Consider the following 19180-nt stretch of genomic DNA (forward strand, 5'->3'; position numbering starts at 1 on the left):
CCTGTCCAACCTGGCCTCGAGCCCTTCTAGGGATGGGAAAGTGAAACCATCACATAGCCATGCTTTCTCTCAGTTCTAGGTTAAAAACTTGCTCTTCATTTGACAAATTTTGGGTTAAGACATGCTTGTTTAATCAATTCTGTGACATTCTAGAACAGTTCAGGCAGCATTTCATAAAAAGTATTTTCTAGACCTATTTGAGGACAAAAATGCATCAGAATTCAATTAGCTTTACATCTCACATCCTCAGTCCAGCATTCAGCTTCTCTCAAGTGAAAGCCCCCACCCTGAAACCCGAGTCAAGTTGTGCTCACTACATTCTCTGAAGGATTTCACCATCATCACTGTGATTAATCTCTTCTCCACTTCAATATTCCACTTGCTAATTTACAAAAATATATGAACTCTTAAGAGTTTAAACTGAAGCACCTGTTATTGGCATAAGCCCATCCTGGAGCACCTCATAAATCTTACACGACTTGAGTTTGCCAATCAGCAAGAAAGTTTCAAGTTGCTACTGAGAGATATGAAAAATATCAGCTTCAAACAAAGCTGGGGCATGGGAGGGGGAAGGGGCTGAGCTGCATTCTGCAGCTCTAAGATAAAGTTCTGCCCAGCCAGGCAGTTTGAGTGCTTTTTTACCAGCTGTTATAGATGTTGCTAACTAATCATTAATAAAATTAAGAAATACAAATACAATTTTTCATGCAGCGTTACTAAACATACCAACTACAAAACTTCTGAATTTCAATAAAAATTTCCCACTCAGAGCACTGAGGGTATTTCCTTGAATTAGGAAGTATCCCCCAACCATCTTCAGAGCTAAAAGCCTGGCACTCCCCTGCACCCTCAGCAGAGCACACATTAAGCCTGTTGCAGTTGCCCAAAGTTTAGTGATCTGCTGTGGTGCTTAATGTGCATCAACAACCAGCAATTAAGAAGTACAACTCTGCTAAAATTCAGAGAGCAAGTAATTTGAGCTGAAGGAACCTTCAGTGTTCCAACTCACGTATTTAGTTACTCACACATAAATCAGCATTCACAAAGTCAGGCAGAGCACCTTGGGCTTCCCTTTAAAATGAGCTAAGTTCACAAATCCCTGCCCTTGGGTCTGAGGCTGGAAATAAAATCTTTCTGGTTTATATATGTTGTCCAAGGAAAGCAACCACTTACAGATTGAAAAGTCCATCCAAATTTTGAATTCTACCAGTTCCAATATTCTAAAGTTTAATAATGTGGAAAAGACATTTAAATATACAGTAGTGGTCTTCTGAGTATCTCAAAACTTACAGTTACACTGCACTACAGCTGAGCCAGCTGTGTCTCCTCACCCTTAGGACAGCTGCAGGAGAACAGCACCCAGCAAAGATCCCACTCAACATGTGACATTTCCTGTGATCACACCAATCTCACTTCACAATGGAATAAGACACAGAATCACTTCAAATGGCAGCACTACCCGTGTTGAGGGTCCACAGGGATTGTCCACATCTGGACAATCTTCTTTATTTCCATATTCTCTGCATTTGCCACACATCCAGACTCTAACTGCAATCCTGCCCCATCACTAGTCAAACAAGTCCCTTCTCCTACTAAAAAGCATTACAAGGCTTAGAAAATCTAACAGAAGTCCTGGCAAAATACAGGTTATTTCCAGTAATTTCTCCCATCACAGCAGTTCAAATTAGCCAGAGCAGAAACTCCAACTAAATCCTGTGCACAGTGACAGTGACCTTATCCCAAGCAATCCATAATCTGTGAGTACAGACAAGTCAGTCTCCCACGAGATGACTCTTCTGGTAGAACATCAGCCCATAATCAAAAAGGTTTATGTACAACAGCACCACAGGGGCACAACCCAGGGGCTGTTTCTACTGAACAGGATCAACTTATCAGTTGAAGCTGTTTGCAGCTATTTTATGAAAAAAAAATGCATTTACTGGGACACTCAGAAAACTTCCAGTATCTGAACAGAGGATTCACATACCCTGAGGTGTAATAGTTACTGCATTTGCTGCTTTGCAGTGCAGATCTGTGCAGTCCCAAAGTCTCTTTTTGTGTGTGTGTGTGTGTTTTCCAACATCCACATTAACCCTGGTAGCCCAGCAAAATGTATTATAAGGTTTTGGTACATAATATGCTGCTCTTTTCCTCTCCAAAGACTTCTAAATGAATAATTCCTGAATCAGCAGAATTTTTTACTTGTATGCATTAAATTGGGCTCTTTCTTCTCCCTGTGAAGTTCCAGTTTGACTTTGAGCCTGACCACCAAATAAAGATCACTATTAATTTCTGCCTTTTGACAAACACTGACATTATGAAGTGATTATATATTTTCCACTGCAAGTCACATGCTAAACCTAATTTCTGTTGGCTCCAAATAGGATTTAATGATGGATTCAACTTCAGTGTCTGTGGCAGGGTCCTCAAAGAAAATGAATTGTCATATTAAAACAAGTAACAAATGTGCAAAGGAAGAAGATACTTCACAGAATCAAAACCAAACTAACCAAGATCACCCCTGAAGTAAGGATTACTTAAATTTTAAAAGGGCAAGAATGCAGTAAAGGAAAAATAATTATTTCCCTCCCATGTATATAATATATTGCTATATCAGATAGGGAGACAGTTGTAAATACGAAACAATAAAATAGCAAAACCCAAGTGATGAATAAATTCAAGATACCTGGTTTCTTCCTCTGCGTTTCCCATAATTCCTTCGCACAAGGGCTTTATAATTTTCATTTTTCTTGGTCAAATAATAATATAATACACAGTCGGGAACATTCTGAAGCAAAAAAAGCAGGAGAAAAAAGGGGTTTACTCCTATTGAAAAAGGAAGTTTTTAGTTTTTAATTTCTCAGAACGCTTACAATATTCAGCCCCTAGACTAAGATATAACTATTAGATTTGATTTCTCAGCAGGGAAGTGAATTCATGCACAAATATAACAACATAACTGTGCATAAAATTACAGTGTTAAACACAAGTCTCATGTATTTACAATATCCCTCAGCTACTTCTGCCTGCATGATTTAATCCATACTAGACAATCTGCAAGTTTAAAAGCTTTTATTTGCCACTGCAGCTGTAGGCATTTGAGATTCTGCTGTAAGTCTTAACAAATCCTAATTCTCCATTACTTCTGACACGAATTCTGCAAAATCAAGTCCTAAAGATCAAAATCAAGTCCTAAAGATCAAAATCAAGTCCAAAAGATCAAAGTTAGTTCCAAAGACTAACTGAGCCAGCAGTAGAATCCCACTGACTGGGAAGGTGGTGGGTAGATTTCTTAGGGTGAGCACAGCAGCTCAGCAGAGGCAATGATGTCCTCCCTAAGCAGTGAGGTAGTTAAAGCTTTACCTGCTTCAACAAGAGAACATCCAAACTACACCAAGGGCCATTTTCCTTTTTCCTTGCCAATAGTGGCATTTCACCAACTTCTGTTAAATGTTTGCATACACTGATTGTGTTACTGATCAGGGGTTATAAAATGCTGTCAAAGCAGTAACTGTTTTTGGACTGAATTTTTTTCCAGAAAGAGAAAATGATGCTGGGGTGAATGACTTACATTTGGAACATTAGGGATCCCACCCTAGGCTCTACTTATATTCAAAAGTGTCTTACCTTTCGTTCCAGGTAGGAAGCAATTAGACCAAAGTTCTTGGGATGTTGGACAAACCTTTTAGAAATCAGAAATTATTTCAGTTTAACAACATAATCCACGATCAAATAAGCAAAGCAATCTTCCAAACAATCTGTTCCATCACAAGCCTTTCATTTGCACGGCTGAAATTAGTCTAAAAATCCCACTTCTCAAATTGTGCAGATTTAGAACTAAGCATTTAAAATTACCCATTAGCTGATGTAATGAGATCATGGATCTACTCTTCTCATTTTAATCTTTCCACAGAACTAAAGGACTTTTGAGAGAATTTTGGTTTTAAGGATTAAGTACATGCGAGCCTACTCTGCTGAAAAGTCTAAAACTTTTGCAGTATTTCTTACATCCAACTAAGAACATTATCAAATATTATCAATATCACTGCACAAAAGCTTCAGCATTTGGCTGATATTTACTGTGGGGTTCAGCATTTAATCGTCATCACGATGCAACAAAAATAAACGATAAGAAAGGTCATTACTTTTCCTTAAAAATCTCTTTCTCGTGGTCGGTCCAGACATTCATGAACTGCCTGTCTTTATAAACTTTCATGGGATCCTCCATCAGACCATTCATATTAATAAACTTCACTCGTCTTTGTTCTGCGTCGAACATCATGGGCGGGATGACCGAGAGCTGACGCATTTGCTTCTCATTATTCTACAGGCAAAGAATAAAAGACAAAGTAAAGAGCACAAGAAGTTGCTACTAATGTTTACAGTTCTTGAATTACACAGCTCTTCAAGCTCCCCCACAGGACACATTCACAGTCAGTTTGAAACTGCTTTTTGTACACGGCTTAACTCTTGTGGAAGTTGTCGCTCTGAACATTCCCACAATCAGCCACAGGGAAATGTCACAAATGATGAGAAACTAAAATGGTGCAGGGTTTAGAAAGGAAGGGTTTTCATGTGTTTGTTACAGTTGTAAAAAAACTAGGTTGCAGCAAGCCTGCAATGAGAAAAATCTAGGGCAGATACAATTAGAAAGCAAAACCCTCAAAAGAAAAGTATTTCTAAGACCTGTTTCAAGCCAAACTTCACACAGATTCTGTCAAACCATCCTCAAGAGGTTTCTCTTATCAAAAAAAACAAATCCTCTGCAAGAAAGCTTTCACTGCCAATAAAAGGATATTTATTGGCTCCTATAGCAAAGAACAGACAACAGCCTCACCTCCTGCTCCGAGAGTCCATCAATGATTTCCGAAATCTCGTGTTCACTTCTAGCAATAGTTGCTGAAAGGCCAGCCCCTCTTTGGCCAACTCTGGAACCAGGGGAAAACAGAAGGAGTAAGGATAAAGTGGATATTTTGTACACCATGACAACCTTCAAAATTCCTTAAAATCCTGCTCCCACCCTCTTAAATCAGGCAGGACTGTTCTTAGTCTCAGAGTACAGACTCTGTCATGTCCTGCCATCTCAAACAACTGCTCGGTTTTACAGGTGAATTTGCAAAGCTCAGCAGGAAGGACTTGCTTGAGTCAACACAAAAAAAAAAAGGTGTTACCACCAATTCCACTGTAAGGAGGTGTTTTAGATAAATTAATGTTCTTCTGCTGAGTATGAGAAACATTCATCGGTGGCACAGAAATCACCTTAATCACCTTAATTAGTACAGCTCATACACTGTGAAGGAGCCTATCTTTTATTTTTTAAAAGAAATCACACTAAAGTTGCCTTTCATCAGTTTGGTCAAGTTACTAATACAGCACTGAGGCTTGTTACAGCAAAGGAAAATTGTGAATTAATGGGGAGAGCCGTAATTTGGAAGAATTTTTCAGTTTGTGATCTTTACACTTAAGGAACATCATAATGGTAGATCACAGCACGTGGATCAAAAAGCAGTTCAGAGATGAAAATCGCTGCTAACTGGAGAGACAAAATATCTGCATTTGCTCCAAGATTTTATGGAATTAATCAATTTGCACAAACCCTGATAAAAAACCCCTTGGTATTTACACAGCCATGGTATTACAGCACAGCTACAGACAAAGATGCCACTACATTAGAGAACAGAAATACAATGTAAAGAGTTTGCAATTACAAAGACATGATAATATTCCTGAAGTGAAAGCTCCCTGTGCGTAGGATGCTGTTCCCATTCTGTTTCCTTCTTTCTTTTCTGAATTCCTCAAATCTTGCAGCCTTCACAGTATATTGCAAACTCTCTGTTTTCCCCATGTTTTATGAAACAAAGTATTGTAGGGAGATGGTTACAAGAGATGAGATTAAATCTTCATGGGGCTTGAACTCTCCAAGGTGTATCAAAATGATTTCAAACATTAGATAAACAGATTTTAACACAACTGAATCAAACTTGACCTAATTCTGATTTAAAGCACTGCCTACAGAACTGCAGATAGAGTGAACTCTCAAATGAATTGCACTTCATTCCTTTTTAGATTTCTTGTACAGTTCCCATCTAACAAATGTCTGATAGATAAAAATTAAGTAATAAGGACTTAATTGTCATAGCTTGCATATTTCAAAATGCAAAAATGTCTGGAATAAAATTACCTGGCAAGTACAACAAAAGATCAGTCAAACTGTTAATTTAGAAGACAAATGGGTTTTGAGTGTGTAGGCTAATGAATACAGGGATCATGGAATACAGGAGTAACAGACACCCAGTGACAGAAGAACATTAAGTATAAATTAGGGTGTCTGCCCAAAATGAACAGGCTCGTGTGAAGCTGGTGCTCCAATTATCTTCATTCCAACTCCACAAACCTCTTTTTGAGCACCACTACCTAACTAGCCTTTGCTAATTAGCCCTTTTCCTGTGTTTCTTTTGGAAAATATGAGGTTTCTAAAAACTTTTAAAGATCTAAAAAGGGAGACAGGAAAGGGACAATGTGGACATTGCTCTGGCAGCCCAAGAGAACACCAACTGATGGGGCTGCCACTGCTGCCACAGCTGATGGGGAGGGACAGGGAAGGGCAGATAAAGCCATGAAGATCCTTGGTATGTGAGGTGAAACTTGAACTCAATGCCACGAAACAGAGTGAGCAAATGGAAGAACATTTGACTTTATCCTGGATGATACACTAATATTCTGTTTTAAGGAACACAGCGATGAGCAGAAAACTTCACCATTAAACCGAAACAATATGACTATAAATAATTCTAAAACTTAAAATCCAAGGGATGTTTTGCAGGAATATTTCAAATCCATGACAATACCTTTGGAATCGTTCTTGCTGTTCCCTTTGCTTCCGGATTTCTGGGAATTGTTTCTCATAGTACTCCCGGGTTTTGCTCTCCTTGGCTTTCCTGCGGGGATTATTTTCTATCCTGTCCACTTTTTTCTCCCATGCCTCCATCAGCTGATCATAACGTTGACAGATCTTCTGCTCCTGTTAAATTCCAAAAGTAAACCTTGAACTAAGCAAAACACCCCACGTGATGAGTCCATGGAGCCTGGGCAGGCTGCTGGAATGGTGGCCTTACCCGCTGTTTTCTCGCATGGTTTCTTCTTTTAAAGAATAATATCAGCTTTTTCCTCATCACCTGGTTTCTGGAAAACAAATTTAGGAGAAAAAAAAGTGAACTATTCATAAGGATCAAGCACTTCAAAACTCCTCAACAAAAGCCCTATCAATTTTAGATGCCGGATCATTATTATGAATAGTATTTTCAGGGGCAGAAAACAGGACAAATTCCCAATGAGGTCTAGTTATCTAAATCACCTAATACTGTATTTTTTCAGAGAGGAGATTCTTGAAGATGGCTGGAATAAGCAATTGAGACATAAAAGATTCCAATTTCAAGCCAGCTACTCTCCTTTGCCTCGAGAGAGATAATATGGTAAAATGAGTAAATTTGGTAGAAGCTACTATGCTTTTAGGGGGAAAAAAGTATTTGCAATTCAGCCCTAGAGTTGAGAGTTTCACAATACATTATTCAAGAAATAAGTACTTTGGAACAAATCTATTTGATGGAGTAGAGCAAGAATAAGTCCTTTAAAAACTTCTCTTAAAAAAATTAAAAAAGTTAAAGCCAACTTTTATGATTTATTTTTGTCTTTAAATCAAGAAGAAAAGTTAGTGTTTCCCTCTGCCTTCAGTACATGTAATTCATGTCCTGCAGAACTGTTTTACAGCAAAGAAATCAGTTACAGGGACTGGAAGCTTTTCACTATGGTTAAAGCTCACACATCCTATTTGGAAAACACAAGGATGAAAAATGTGAGTGAATGTTTAAGTTTAGATCCCTTAAGTGGCACAATGACAAGATATTAAAGCACTCACGTTTTGATGTTTTCATGGTAGACCTTTGTGTCTGATGGTTGGTTGTAAAGTGGCTGCAATTTTGGATTAGAAAGACACACTTAGTACTTTTCAATGCATGTAAATTTATAAGTATATACAGAACATTTAACAATATTTTACTATTCAACAGTGCACTCAATCCGAGATGCAGCAATCTGAAGGGACTACAAGATATTCAACACAAAGCACAGATTCATTATTTAAAATTAGATTATAACTACTTATGTACATAGCAGTCCTTCATTTTTTTTGTTTCAAACTATTCTCTCAAACAGATTCAAATCTACTTTAAAAATGACACTTATGCAGCCAATGAACTCACTCACCCGTGTATTTAAACACACACTTCTTTTATACATAATCACAGAACTACAGCTGTTCACCACAACAGAATTAGAGCAACTGGCAACACAGAAAATAGAAAAAAAGAAAAAAACCCAAAGTCCATAACTTACCAGTTCAACTTTTGGACCAAGCCCTTCAAAAATCTTGTGAGCTTCTTCTGCTTTTTTCTGCAAATAAGATTTTTTTTGTACGGTCTGAGTAAATCCTCTGAAGTTAATGTCAAATGTGTATCAGAACTCTGTGCCTGCTGCTAAACCCCTGCCTGACCATATGAAATCCTTCTTAACCTACATCTGCAATGTTGCCTCAGCAAATAAAGAAACTTGCACTTGAATTGTGCAGTTCCTGCTCTGATCTCCATGTCTGGAAGCTGAGAGAGCATAAAAGCAGAACTTGACCTCTGCAGCTCAAAAAGAACATGCACTTAATAAGTAATACAGCAAATAATGACAAAGAGGAAGAAAGGTATCCAGCAAAACTAAGTATAGTTAGCTTTGAAAAATGAAATTAAGGGACTAAAATTATCCAGCTGCCAAATCTGGGAGTGTGAATCCATGTGTACACAGAGACACAAAGTAGGGAAAGGCCCCAAAATGATTCCGACCCTTCCTGGGGGAAGGGGAGAACACGTTGTATGGAACACTTGGGACACAGTTCTACTGTACAGAATCCAGTATTGTTTTGCAGGGGGTTTCAACCTCCCCAAATTTTAGAAAGTAGTCTATTGTAAGAGAAATTAGCTGTTCCTCTAAACTACAAAACAAAATTGGGAAATTAAACAAACATGTACCACTCTCACAGAAGATCACAATACTTTCAAAACCCCCAGATATCCAACTCCCTAATCTCAAACTACCACAGGGAAAAAAAGGCAGGAAGCACTTTGCTACTGTTGGCAATATTTGTGTTTTCTCACCACTTAAACAACACAAGCCCACAGTTCACCTCTACACTACTTCTGCCTGTCTGTCCATTTATCCAAACCTGAAGTGCCAGAAGTCAGAGCTTATAAAGAAGGCACAGAATCTTACAACATGTGCAGTTTTTTCCTTGCAGCTCATTTAAACATAGAGTCTTCAGCCAAGCTTGTGAGCTTGATGTGAGGAATAGGGAATTCCAGATAAATTTCTGAACCATTTTTCACATCTACACACGTACACATATATATATGTTTCTACATGTGTGTATGTTTGTATCTGTATATATCCATCTCAGCACAGGGGTCTAAGGATGAGACCCATAGCTGTGGGTCTTAGAAAACAGAAGGATCCCGTGACCAGGAATCAAAATGTCATGCAAGTGTCTTTCATTTAAAGAAGTAAATGAACATTAAAAGAAGGGTGGGCAAGTCAATAAAACACCAGAAGCAGAACTTGCCCCAGGGAAGTAAATGAAGGCCCATGGGGTCAGTCCCAGCCCCGCTCAGTGAGCTGCAAAGGCCACTCACCCGGTTCTCATCGTAAATAATCTGGACAATGCTGCGGTGCTTCTGTTCCACGGGAGGAGGGGACACGGGCCTCTCTGGCTCGGGAGGCTTAGCAGCTTCTTCTTCAAGTTGTTGCTAAGAGACCAAAGAAAGAGAATCAGCCATCCAAACCCCATCACCCCCACCAGTAATTAGTCACCAGAGATAAAATATGCATCTGATCAACAGTTAGCACGGCCTCCTACTTCGGTCTTTCACTCACAAGGAATGAATGAAATGGTTTAAATGCCCATAGGGATGATAACAAGGCTATTTTTTGTACTCTTGGTAACTCAAATTAACTGTTTACAAGACTCACCAGACTTGTTTCAGCCTGACATTTAAAGCCACCGTCACTTCGTAATTTATCATGATTAACTTGAAACAAAAATATGACCTTTGGAGAATGGCTACACCAGACCTGCCTTCTCACAGGGAAAATAAGCCACAGAGCTGCCTTTCTACATTGCAGATGTTCAAGTGCCATCATTACTACTGTCTTATTGTTTAAAAAGGTACAAAAGTCCTTCTAACACTCCACAGGGAACATAATTCTAAATGTACTTCACAGCAAAAATAAACCACTCCACATGTATTAAAGTTCCAAGACTGTCACAATACCAAACAAGCAAAAAAAGACCAACAGCAAAAACCCACCCTGTAATACTTTCCCAGCTCCTACACTGCTGTGATTTACTTCTACATCAAACAAATCTGGTTCAGCAATACCTCCATTTTTTAAATATCCTTCATCCATACCTGCCACAAACATACAGCAAAGAACTTCTGACACTAGGGATGCATCTTGCCACAGTCCTGGTTAGATTGTGCTCTAAGGCTGCATAAGAATTCAAACCCTAACATTTTAGCAGAATGCCATAAGACTCGGGCTCAATTATTGCAACAGCAACTTTGCAATTTTTTTAAAGTCAAATCATGTGCAAATGTGCACAAATGAACCTTCAGAGATGAGATACACTTGCTGATTTTGTGGAAAAGTGAACAAACAAAAAGATAAGCATCATTAACGCACAGACAGGTACTCGGTGACATCCTTTTCTGGTTTTCTGCTGGAGGTCACTTTACAGGTCATTACAATTCAGATATAATTAAATGTTTCCAGACCATAAAAACATACAGCTCCCCAGAGCTGACTTTTTGTTTTCCTGGACCTACAAGTTAACAAATCCTACAGCATAACTCTCATTTCCTCCAGAGTTCACACTAAAGAAAAAAAGTAAAGCTGGCACTATTTCTATCTGGATCTTTGAAAGTCAGAAAAGGAAAAGGAAAAAAGGACTTTGTTTTTGTCAATGAATAACAGATGCCTTGATTGAAGGGTGGGTTTACTTGGCCACAACACTACTGGGAAGGCAACAACTGCTGCCAGCAAATATTTCCTTTGCTTCCAAAGGCTGAAGTGCAGTTCTCTGATGCCAATCATAGTCAGGACCATACAAAAAAAAAAAAGTGGTATTTTCTCCTTTATTTCTCTGCTCTCTGTGTTTATTCACAGCCCTCCTACTACACTTCCCCCAAGGCTGACCTTAGCTCCAGATGTTAGGATCTCTTGCTCCTGTGAAAGCAGATGATCCAGGGACTTATGTACAAGCTCTGGTTTTGCAGATGCAGGCAAGGGATTCTCCCCTTGCGCAGACTGCGAAAGAAGAAAGGTGATACCCTCCCCTTGGCCAGCAGGCAGCTCTAAAGCTGAAATTACAGTCACAGTGCCCTTGTTTCAGTCATCTAACAGCAGTTTCAAATATAAAACCATCTATTGCTGGTGTTCCTGTGTGGCTTTCTCCTATTTTCAAAAATGTTTAAAACAGCACGATGTCCGACTTCTTTAAAACGGTAAAATCGTGCACATAACCTTCCCTTTTTAAATCCTTCCCTTGGTTCATGGAACCACAAAATTCACCACCACCAAATGAAGTTTTTCCACACCTTTTGCACTGGCAGATACCAACAGCAGTTGTTAGCTCTGCTATGCTTACTTGCTTTTTCTTCAGTTTAAGGATTTGCTGTTCAACCTTCGCAATTTCACGATCTACACGGTCCATGCTCTGGATCAATTCTTCCTTTGACAGCTTAGAAGGTGAAGCATTTTGGTCCTCCCCACAAGGCTGACCAGAAATTGGAGAAGATGGTCCCTCATGCTTTCCTCCAAAAGCTGGGTCCTTCCGTGGGACAGGAGATAGGGGAAGAGATTGGGAAAAATCAGTGACATGGTAACACGGGAATGAGTGCTCAGGAACCAAACCAGCACCCAGGAAATAACAACAACTTCCAGTTATCTGTATCTCTGCTGAGAAGCCAAGTGAAAGTTTTAACAAGGCACTAAATACCTTAGAATTAACTGACAGCCCATTTATGATACTGTGATTTCGAAGTCAACCTTTTAAAAAAACCACCACACTGCAACATTTACCTTGGAAGCAAAATAAGATTAAAAACGTCTCCCTTTTTAAAATGTAACTTCATAAATGAAAACAGTAACTTTTGTTTTTAAAGAAAGGGTTACTTCAGAGCCACTCCTCAATAATCTCATAAACTGATGAGGATATTCTTGAAGATAACCATGACCAGCTTGATAAAGCACATCTGGAGTTAGTTGTGGTTATAAATGTGAAGTTCTCTTGACCTTAGCTCTAATATGCAGTATCTACACTAGAAAATATCCACCCCAAACTAGATTGTCCTAGATTTACCCAAAATGAGACAGTGACAAGTATAATTAGTGTTATGTAAATAAGCAGATTCATTTCAAATGCTTAAAAGGGGAAAGGGGGTGGAAGGAAGTATTTTGACTATTCAGTACAAATGTTAATTACAGAAAAAATGGACTTGTATGCATTTGCCAGCAGCTTTCAATTGAAAAACAGAAATATCTCATGCACTGTGCTATAATCATTTTACAACTGAGGTTTGAGTGACTTAAGAGAGTAGATAACTCAGAATTCCAGTCTTTGTAATGTGTTTGATGCAGACTGTATAAAAACAGTAACACTGAGTCACCATCACAGCTTCCGATAATTTATAAAAGCAAATTTCTGGGGTTAAAGAAAGAACCTAAACAAATAAAAAAAATCACCTAACAGAAAAAATTGCTTAGCTTACTGCAGCACAGAAAATTACACCTTCACCATCAACACAGAAAGTGGCTTTACCTTCTTAATATCTGCAGATCTCAACCCTTCCTGCAGAGGATGTACTAAAGGCAAGACAGTAGCTGCACTGACACGCTGAAAATGGGAATCAGAGACTTGTTCAAGACGTGGTCGCTTAGATTCCAGTGAATCATGATCTGTCTGAGATGGACCTGGATGAAATTGCTGTTCATATCCAGTTCTCCTTTCCTGAGGCCTAATATACAGAAGAGATAAACCAATAAAATATATATTTTCGATACAAGAAAAGTATTTGGTGATCCTCAGCCCTTTTGACATACAAAGGAGATTCAGTTTAGTGATGCTCCTTCTAAATAGCAGGGCAGATAAATACAACAGTTAAGATCCACTGGAAAAGAGGAAGTGAACTTGAATCTTAAAAGACCTTGTTTAAAGGCACTCCTATCATTACAATGATAGGAATTTGTACCCAGATTACAAATCCTTAAAGAACTCAGCACTGCTACAATGAGATTGTTCAAATCAAAGCTCTGATTCAAATTACAAACACCAAAAAAAAAATCCATGAGAAAAATTCAGCACTATATTCCACTGAAGATGGCCACAACAGCTCCATTATTTCAACTTTGCAGCCAAATAATTTTTAAATATACACAGAACGTTTGGGATGAGCCGTGAGTCTATTTGGAACTTGAGCTCTACTAAAATGCTACTATATGACAGAAACAGTCATTGATTCAACTCATGAGTCATTTAAAGGCTCCTCCTTCTCAGGAAAATGCACAAGAGCAGCATCCCTCGCTGCTTCCCAGTGCAATGCACAGGATGGCCACAAAAGAGCCTCATATGCTTCCACGCCTTCCTATGAAGTGCCACTGAAGAGATGACAGCAGCTTCCTGCAGCCCAAATAAGCTTTTACAAATTTACAGTCTGGGGAGGTGATTTACTGCTGCTATAAACTCGAGTTTTGAGAACTTTAAAAGCTGCTACGATTCTCAGCATTAAAACAGAGCCTTACTGACATTTTGCTGACACGAGATGAAGGCAATATGCAAGCCCCAGATTTCACTATCATCGGGTTATTTCTGGGAATATCCTAATGAGATTTTAAGCCAGACCAGTATTTACATAACATTCATCATGGGTATTTGTTCAGAACCAGATCAGTCAGTTATAGCCAAAATAAACTCTGAGCAGTAATCCAGCATATAAAGTTGCTCCTACAGATACACTTACTGAGAGTCCAAGGTAAAAAGAGGTTTTTACAAGCAGTGAGTGCAAGAAAAAAAGAGGTTGTTACAGGCAGTAACACTTGCTTACAACTGGACATCAGCAGACTAATACGCTTAAGAACTGAGTGTATAAATCACATTTTCACCTCTCCCCTAAACAGAAACATATTCCTAACATATTGCTAACTTACTACAATCCAGTTAATATAATTCTAATCTGTAGTGGGTTTTTAATCTTCAAATTTGATGTTCAGAGTACATTCAATATTCTTCAAGCATATACTCACTCTGTCTGAAAACTTCCTTGGACCTACCAACAGTGCAGTAATGATGATGCACACTGAATATTCCTCAATAGCCACCACGAAATGACCCACTGCACTGAGAGGGAAGATATTACCAAAGTGAAAGCAAATTACAACATATGATTGACTGTAGCTGCCCATTCCACATGTCCTCAGTTAACCTGCTGGCCCCAGACCAGTCGCATCCCCTTACATGAGACAGGAATGGTACATGAGACTGACAGAAAGGGCATTTAGAACAAATGACCTGACACTCAAGTGTCCTGCTAAAAGCAGTGTACACTGATTTACTTCTCTGTGCCTAGAAGTCCATTTGGTGCCACATCTCAGTGTTTCACAGTTCTTACAACTCCAATACCCCATTAGCTCTGTTGTTCCTTACTTGCCCAGCCACACAGACACCATCTGTTGAACAACCAGGACTAATTTAAGAAACAGAACAGGCAATAATCACAGTGCAACAACTCCTGCACTCGTTGCTCCTGCTCGGCAAAATTAAATTATCCAAAGGTACAAACTTGACACACTTTCAGCCCAAGCATCATTGAAACATTTGCAACGTGCACTTGGATTCTCAGAAGTTTCCAGACAGTGCTGTCAGGGGAGGTGTGGGAAAGTGAAGCACTGTCACTTCCTGCCCCAGAAACAAAGGTATTAGTTAAGCCAGAGGGGCCGAGGAATTACACAACAGAACAGCTCCACCACTCCCACAACAGGGGAGCACCAATGGGGGTCAGGTATTTAGATAAAAACTGTGAAAGTCAACAAACCTCTCCATTTAAAAATCAGAGCCAACTCCACAGAGAGCCCTGGCTCTGAGGAGACCGGTGTTCACACACTTCCCAAGCAGCCTCTCACCTGTCAGAGCCCGGGTGGAACTCGGAGAGCAGGGAAGGCCTGCGCCGAAGCTGCTGCTGCTGCTGCTGCTGCTGCAAGAGCTGGGTGGCCTGACTGACTTCCAGGTGGGAGGAACGGTAATCGGGAACCGCGAATTCCTAAAGGAAACACACTCCTGGGGTTAGTGAGAACAAAGGTGAGGAGACAGGCCCATGATCGTTTCCAAAGATATTAAACACAGACCAACACCAGATCGACCAAGTCTTATTCCAGCTCAAAAAAACATGTTTGCACATGGCAGTTCTAAAGTTTTGAATGTTTTAAACAGACTAAATACTTACACTAAGAATTCCACCCAAGCCATTAATAACTTCTAACAAAACACAAATGAGTCAGCAGCAGATGAATATCCTCTAAAAAATACCCTTTAAAATCAGTTTTGCACATCCAACTGCAACATGGTAAAACGGGAACACACTTTAGCAACCTCGAGGCAATTTCTTGTGTTATCACCTCAAGACATTTTTACATCAGACATTATTAATTAGGATTAAGAGTCAAATGACTGGAGGATCCAGTTGATGGAACGTACAGAGTGAGGTACAGGACAATTTACTTGTATATATGTATATACTTGCTTTTAAAAACTACATGCAGCTGGCATTAACAAAGAGAAGCTCTATAACACATGTAATAGATCATTACCCATAAAATGTAGTTTATGTAAATTATCTAAAAATAAACATGAAGCCAATAAGCTCCAATTCTTGAATTTCCTTTTGCAAACATGTAAGTAGAACAAACCATCTAAAGTGTCTGTAGCAGGAGGAGAATTTCATTAAAACAAGGGAAACCTGAACTGTTGTAAAGCCAACAGCTGGCCCTCCACAGCCCACACGAGCACAGGATGGGAGAACGAATGCTCAGCAGAAATGACCAAGTAGGATACTCTTAAAAATCCATTACTCCCATTCTGGCCAGCAGAACACAGCTGGAAGCACCAGTGCAGCTGCTTCACACACAAAAAATAAATAAAAAAAAAAATCAGCGTAACACAAGTTTTTGCACATTCTCCACCTTGCACACAGTTTTGACAAGTAACAGATTTAACTCACAGAGAATCCAGACCAATACTGCAACAAAAGTTTATGAACAGAATCCCTACTGAATTTATTCAAAAGTGAGAAAGTAATGATAAACCCATGAGAAAGTAGATGCTGAGACCAGGAAGTTTGTATTAATTCGCTGTGATGAAGATCATGGAATGCTAAAACTCAGTTTTCTGTCCAAAAAAAAAAGGTAAAAAAGCAGACACATATGTAATCTTGAAGAAGCAAAATGCAGTGCTTCAGAAAAAAAAGGAGAGCAAAATAAACCAAACCAAAACAGCCCATCAGTATTTCTGTAAGAACCTGGCAGCAGCTCTCCCCAGCAGGGCACACTGATGTGCCACTCCGCTGTTCTCGAATGTGGGTGACTTGTGTTACATCAGATTAAAAAACCAAAAATGATGCCATTTGGCCCAGGAAACATGTGAATCATCTCCCTGCCGAGTGTGTGAGCCTCGTGTCCCCTCCCTTACCTGCTGGTGCCGGGTGCTGGGGAAGGTGTACTGCACAGAGTGAGTGGGGTAGCGGCTCTGCTCCGTGCTGAATGCTCCTTGGTTCGGAGGGTAGCCGGAACTTGACATTATCAGGGAAGAAGTCTCCACAAAGCTGTGAGATCAAGCCCAGCAAGCAATCATGTTTCTAGGAAACCGCCTAAAGGAAAAAAGATCGCTGATAAGCACTGAAGTACCAGATGTACTCACAATACATTACAGCCATAGTCACCTAAGCAAAACAACCATTACCAGTAAAAGCTTTTTCCTGATGTATTTATTTAATAGGTTACTCCAGTCTGAAACATGTTAACGGGTCTTAAATGGGCTCAAAATGAGACATGTCAGCATTGTCTACACAAAGATTTGAGGATTATATTGTCAATACATCACTTTACCAGTTACCAGTTGAATTAGGAGGATTTTAAAAGAAAAGTAGGTCACTTTAAATAAATGTTGAAGAGGTTTTAATAGTCTACAGTTCAACTCTTCATTTACAGTAAATTTCTTTGGCACAACACGAAATTCACTTTCATTTCTTCTACAGAGTTTTTGGATTCTATGAACAGTTTCTTACTTTCAGATTCAGGAAATCTTAGAGCTGCTTCACTCAGTGTCACCTGTGGCTCACTTAAACCACAGTGGATTAGTCAGGCCCTACACACCATTACCATCCAACAGCAGCATTACTGAAGTACTTGGTAAAAAAGGCAATTATAAAGCAGAAAAACAGCTCTGCTTCTCCTGCCAGCATAGTTTGTCTCATACAGATGTCACTGAATACACTACGAAGTCTTAAAACAATCCTGCTTAGCTGACAATCAATGACTACTTTGCCTCTCCTGCATTGTCCAGCTACAGGTGAGCAAACACTGAACTGCAAATTGACTGGGGAAGATTTTAAACACTGCAAAAATCCAGACAAGTTCATTATCAAAGTCAGAGCGTGCCTGAGGCTGGGGGTCGTTTCAGCTGCTGAAGATCAGAATACATTGATTAAACCCTGCAACCCCATCAGTGCTTTGAGCAGGTAAATGATGGCTCTAAGCAAAAAGTCAGACATAAATATCTTTTGAACAGAAAGTATTTCTCTCTGATGGCTCAAAAGATGTGATCCTTGGAGCCTGTGTATTAAATACAGAATCCTATCAGACCTGGAGCAAATTCTCAAGCTCTTGTCCAGAGCCCAGCAGATACATCAGACCTTCAAATAAGTCACTGTTGCCCCCCCTCCTCAATGGCTATGTTTCAAAGCACATAAATCTGCAGCCTTTCACAAATATCACCTGTAAACTTACACTTCTGAACTGCATTTTCCATCAACACTCAATAGACAAAATCAGCTCAGGAAAGGATCAGACACAGCAAGCTACACATACAGATCTTAAAGTATACCTGACATACTTTATCATTCCTGTTCTGGTTGGGCTTTTTTCCCCCTAATTCTCCATCAAACAAAGCTTTACATGTTGAGCTATCAGAATAATGAGACAAATTTAACTCTTTAACCTGATTTTCAGATATGAAAAAATCAAAGAAAAAACAACAATTTCTCTATCAAAGCAATACTACAGATCACTAGTTGTGTGCTTCATAGTACCCATACATCTATTATAGTACCTATAATTCATATCCAAGTGACAAGTTCTCACAGAATTCTTCCCCATTAACATTTATTCTGCTTCATCATTCACACTGCCTTCCTTAGAGTGCAGCTTTACTGTGTGATGGTCTGATGGGTCTGAGTCATGTGCTTTCCATTTAATCAAGGAACAGTGTCAGAAAGCCAACACACGTTGTGAGAGCTGCAAGGTACCCCTGAACACTCCAATGGGCTCCTGAGGCACAGCTACAGCAAAAAGAAAACACTGGATTTCTCTTTCTTACATGGACTTTCACAGAAATTAATACTATGGCATAAAGCTGTCAGTTCAATCAAGTGTTTATTGATGTGACAACTACTCCTGTCACAGGCTGGTGAACATTTATCATTAACTGAACAACTGGCTCAAAGAATTTAAGGTTATTAAAGTACAAATCTTAGCCTGATGAACTCCTGAAGCCCCAACCTTGTGCTCCCTCACCAGCTTCATGTGCAGTTTTCATAAATACATGGAAGGTGACTAACTGGATTTTATACTTTTTTTATATGCATACATATATATATACACATATATAATATATTTATAAATATTATATATATACAGATGTGTATATATAATATATTTATATATATCTGCTCCACCTCAAAAGCTTTAGTGAGGAATAAAGACAGTCATGCTGGATGTGAGCAAAGCTCCTCCAGCCCACTCTGCTGTGCCTGGCAGG

The 19180-nt window shown here is 39.3% G+C and overlaps 1 protein-coding gene across 1 annotated transcript in view; it reads right to left on the minus strand.

Moving 5' to 3' along the window:
- Window positions 1-17013, minus strand: part of NCOR1 (nuclear receptor corepressor 1) — a 46992-nt gene extending 29979 nt beyond the window's left edge. The window contains exons 1-13 of the mRNA XM_018076681.3: window positions 16835-17013; window positions 15274-15410; window positions 12917-13112; window positions 11744-11926; window positions 9729-9842; window positions 8392-8448; window positions 7916-7968; window positions 7116-7182; window positions 6849-7021; window positions 4838-4928; window positions 4146-4324; window positions 3628-3682; window positions 2687-2788 (exon numbers count right to left, since the gene is read on the minus strand). Coding sequence (XP_017932170.3) covers window positions 2687-2788; window positions 3628-3682; window positions 4146-4324; window positions 4838-4928; window positions 6849-7021; window positions 7116-7182; window positions 7916-7968; window positions 8392-8448; window positions 9729-9842; window positions 11744-11926; window positions 12917-13112; window positions 15274-15410; window positions 16835-16942 — 1515 coding nt within the window. The 5' untranslated portion in view covers window positions 16943-17013. The remainder of the gene's footprint in view (window positions 1-2686; window positions 2789-3627; window positions 3683-4145; window positions 4325-4837; window positions 4929-6848; window positions 7022-7115; window positions 7183-7915; window positions 7969-8391; window positions 8449-9728; window positions 9843-11743; window positions 11927-12916; window positions 13113-15273; window positions 15411-16834) is intronic.
- Between the last annotated feature and the right edge of the window lie 2167 nt (window positions 17014-19180).

Source organism: Manacus vitellinus, unplaced genomic scaffold, assembly GCF_001715985.3.
Source record: "Manacus vitellinus isolate BGI_N305 unplaced genomic scaffold, ASM171598v3 scaffold_32_pilon, whole genome shotgun sequence".
Classification (NCBI taxonomy): Eukaryota; Metazoa; Chordata; class Aves; order Passeriformes; family Pipridae; genus Manacus; species Manacus vitellinus.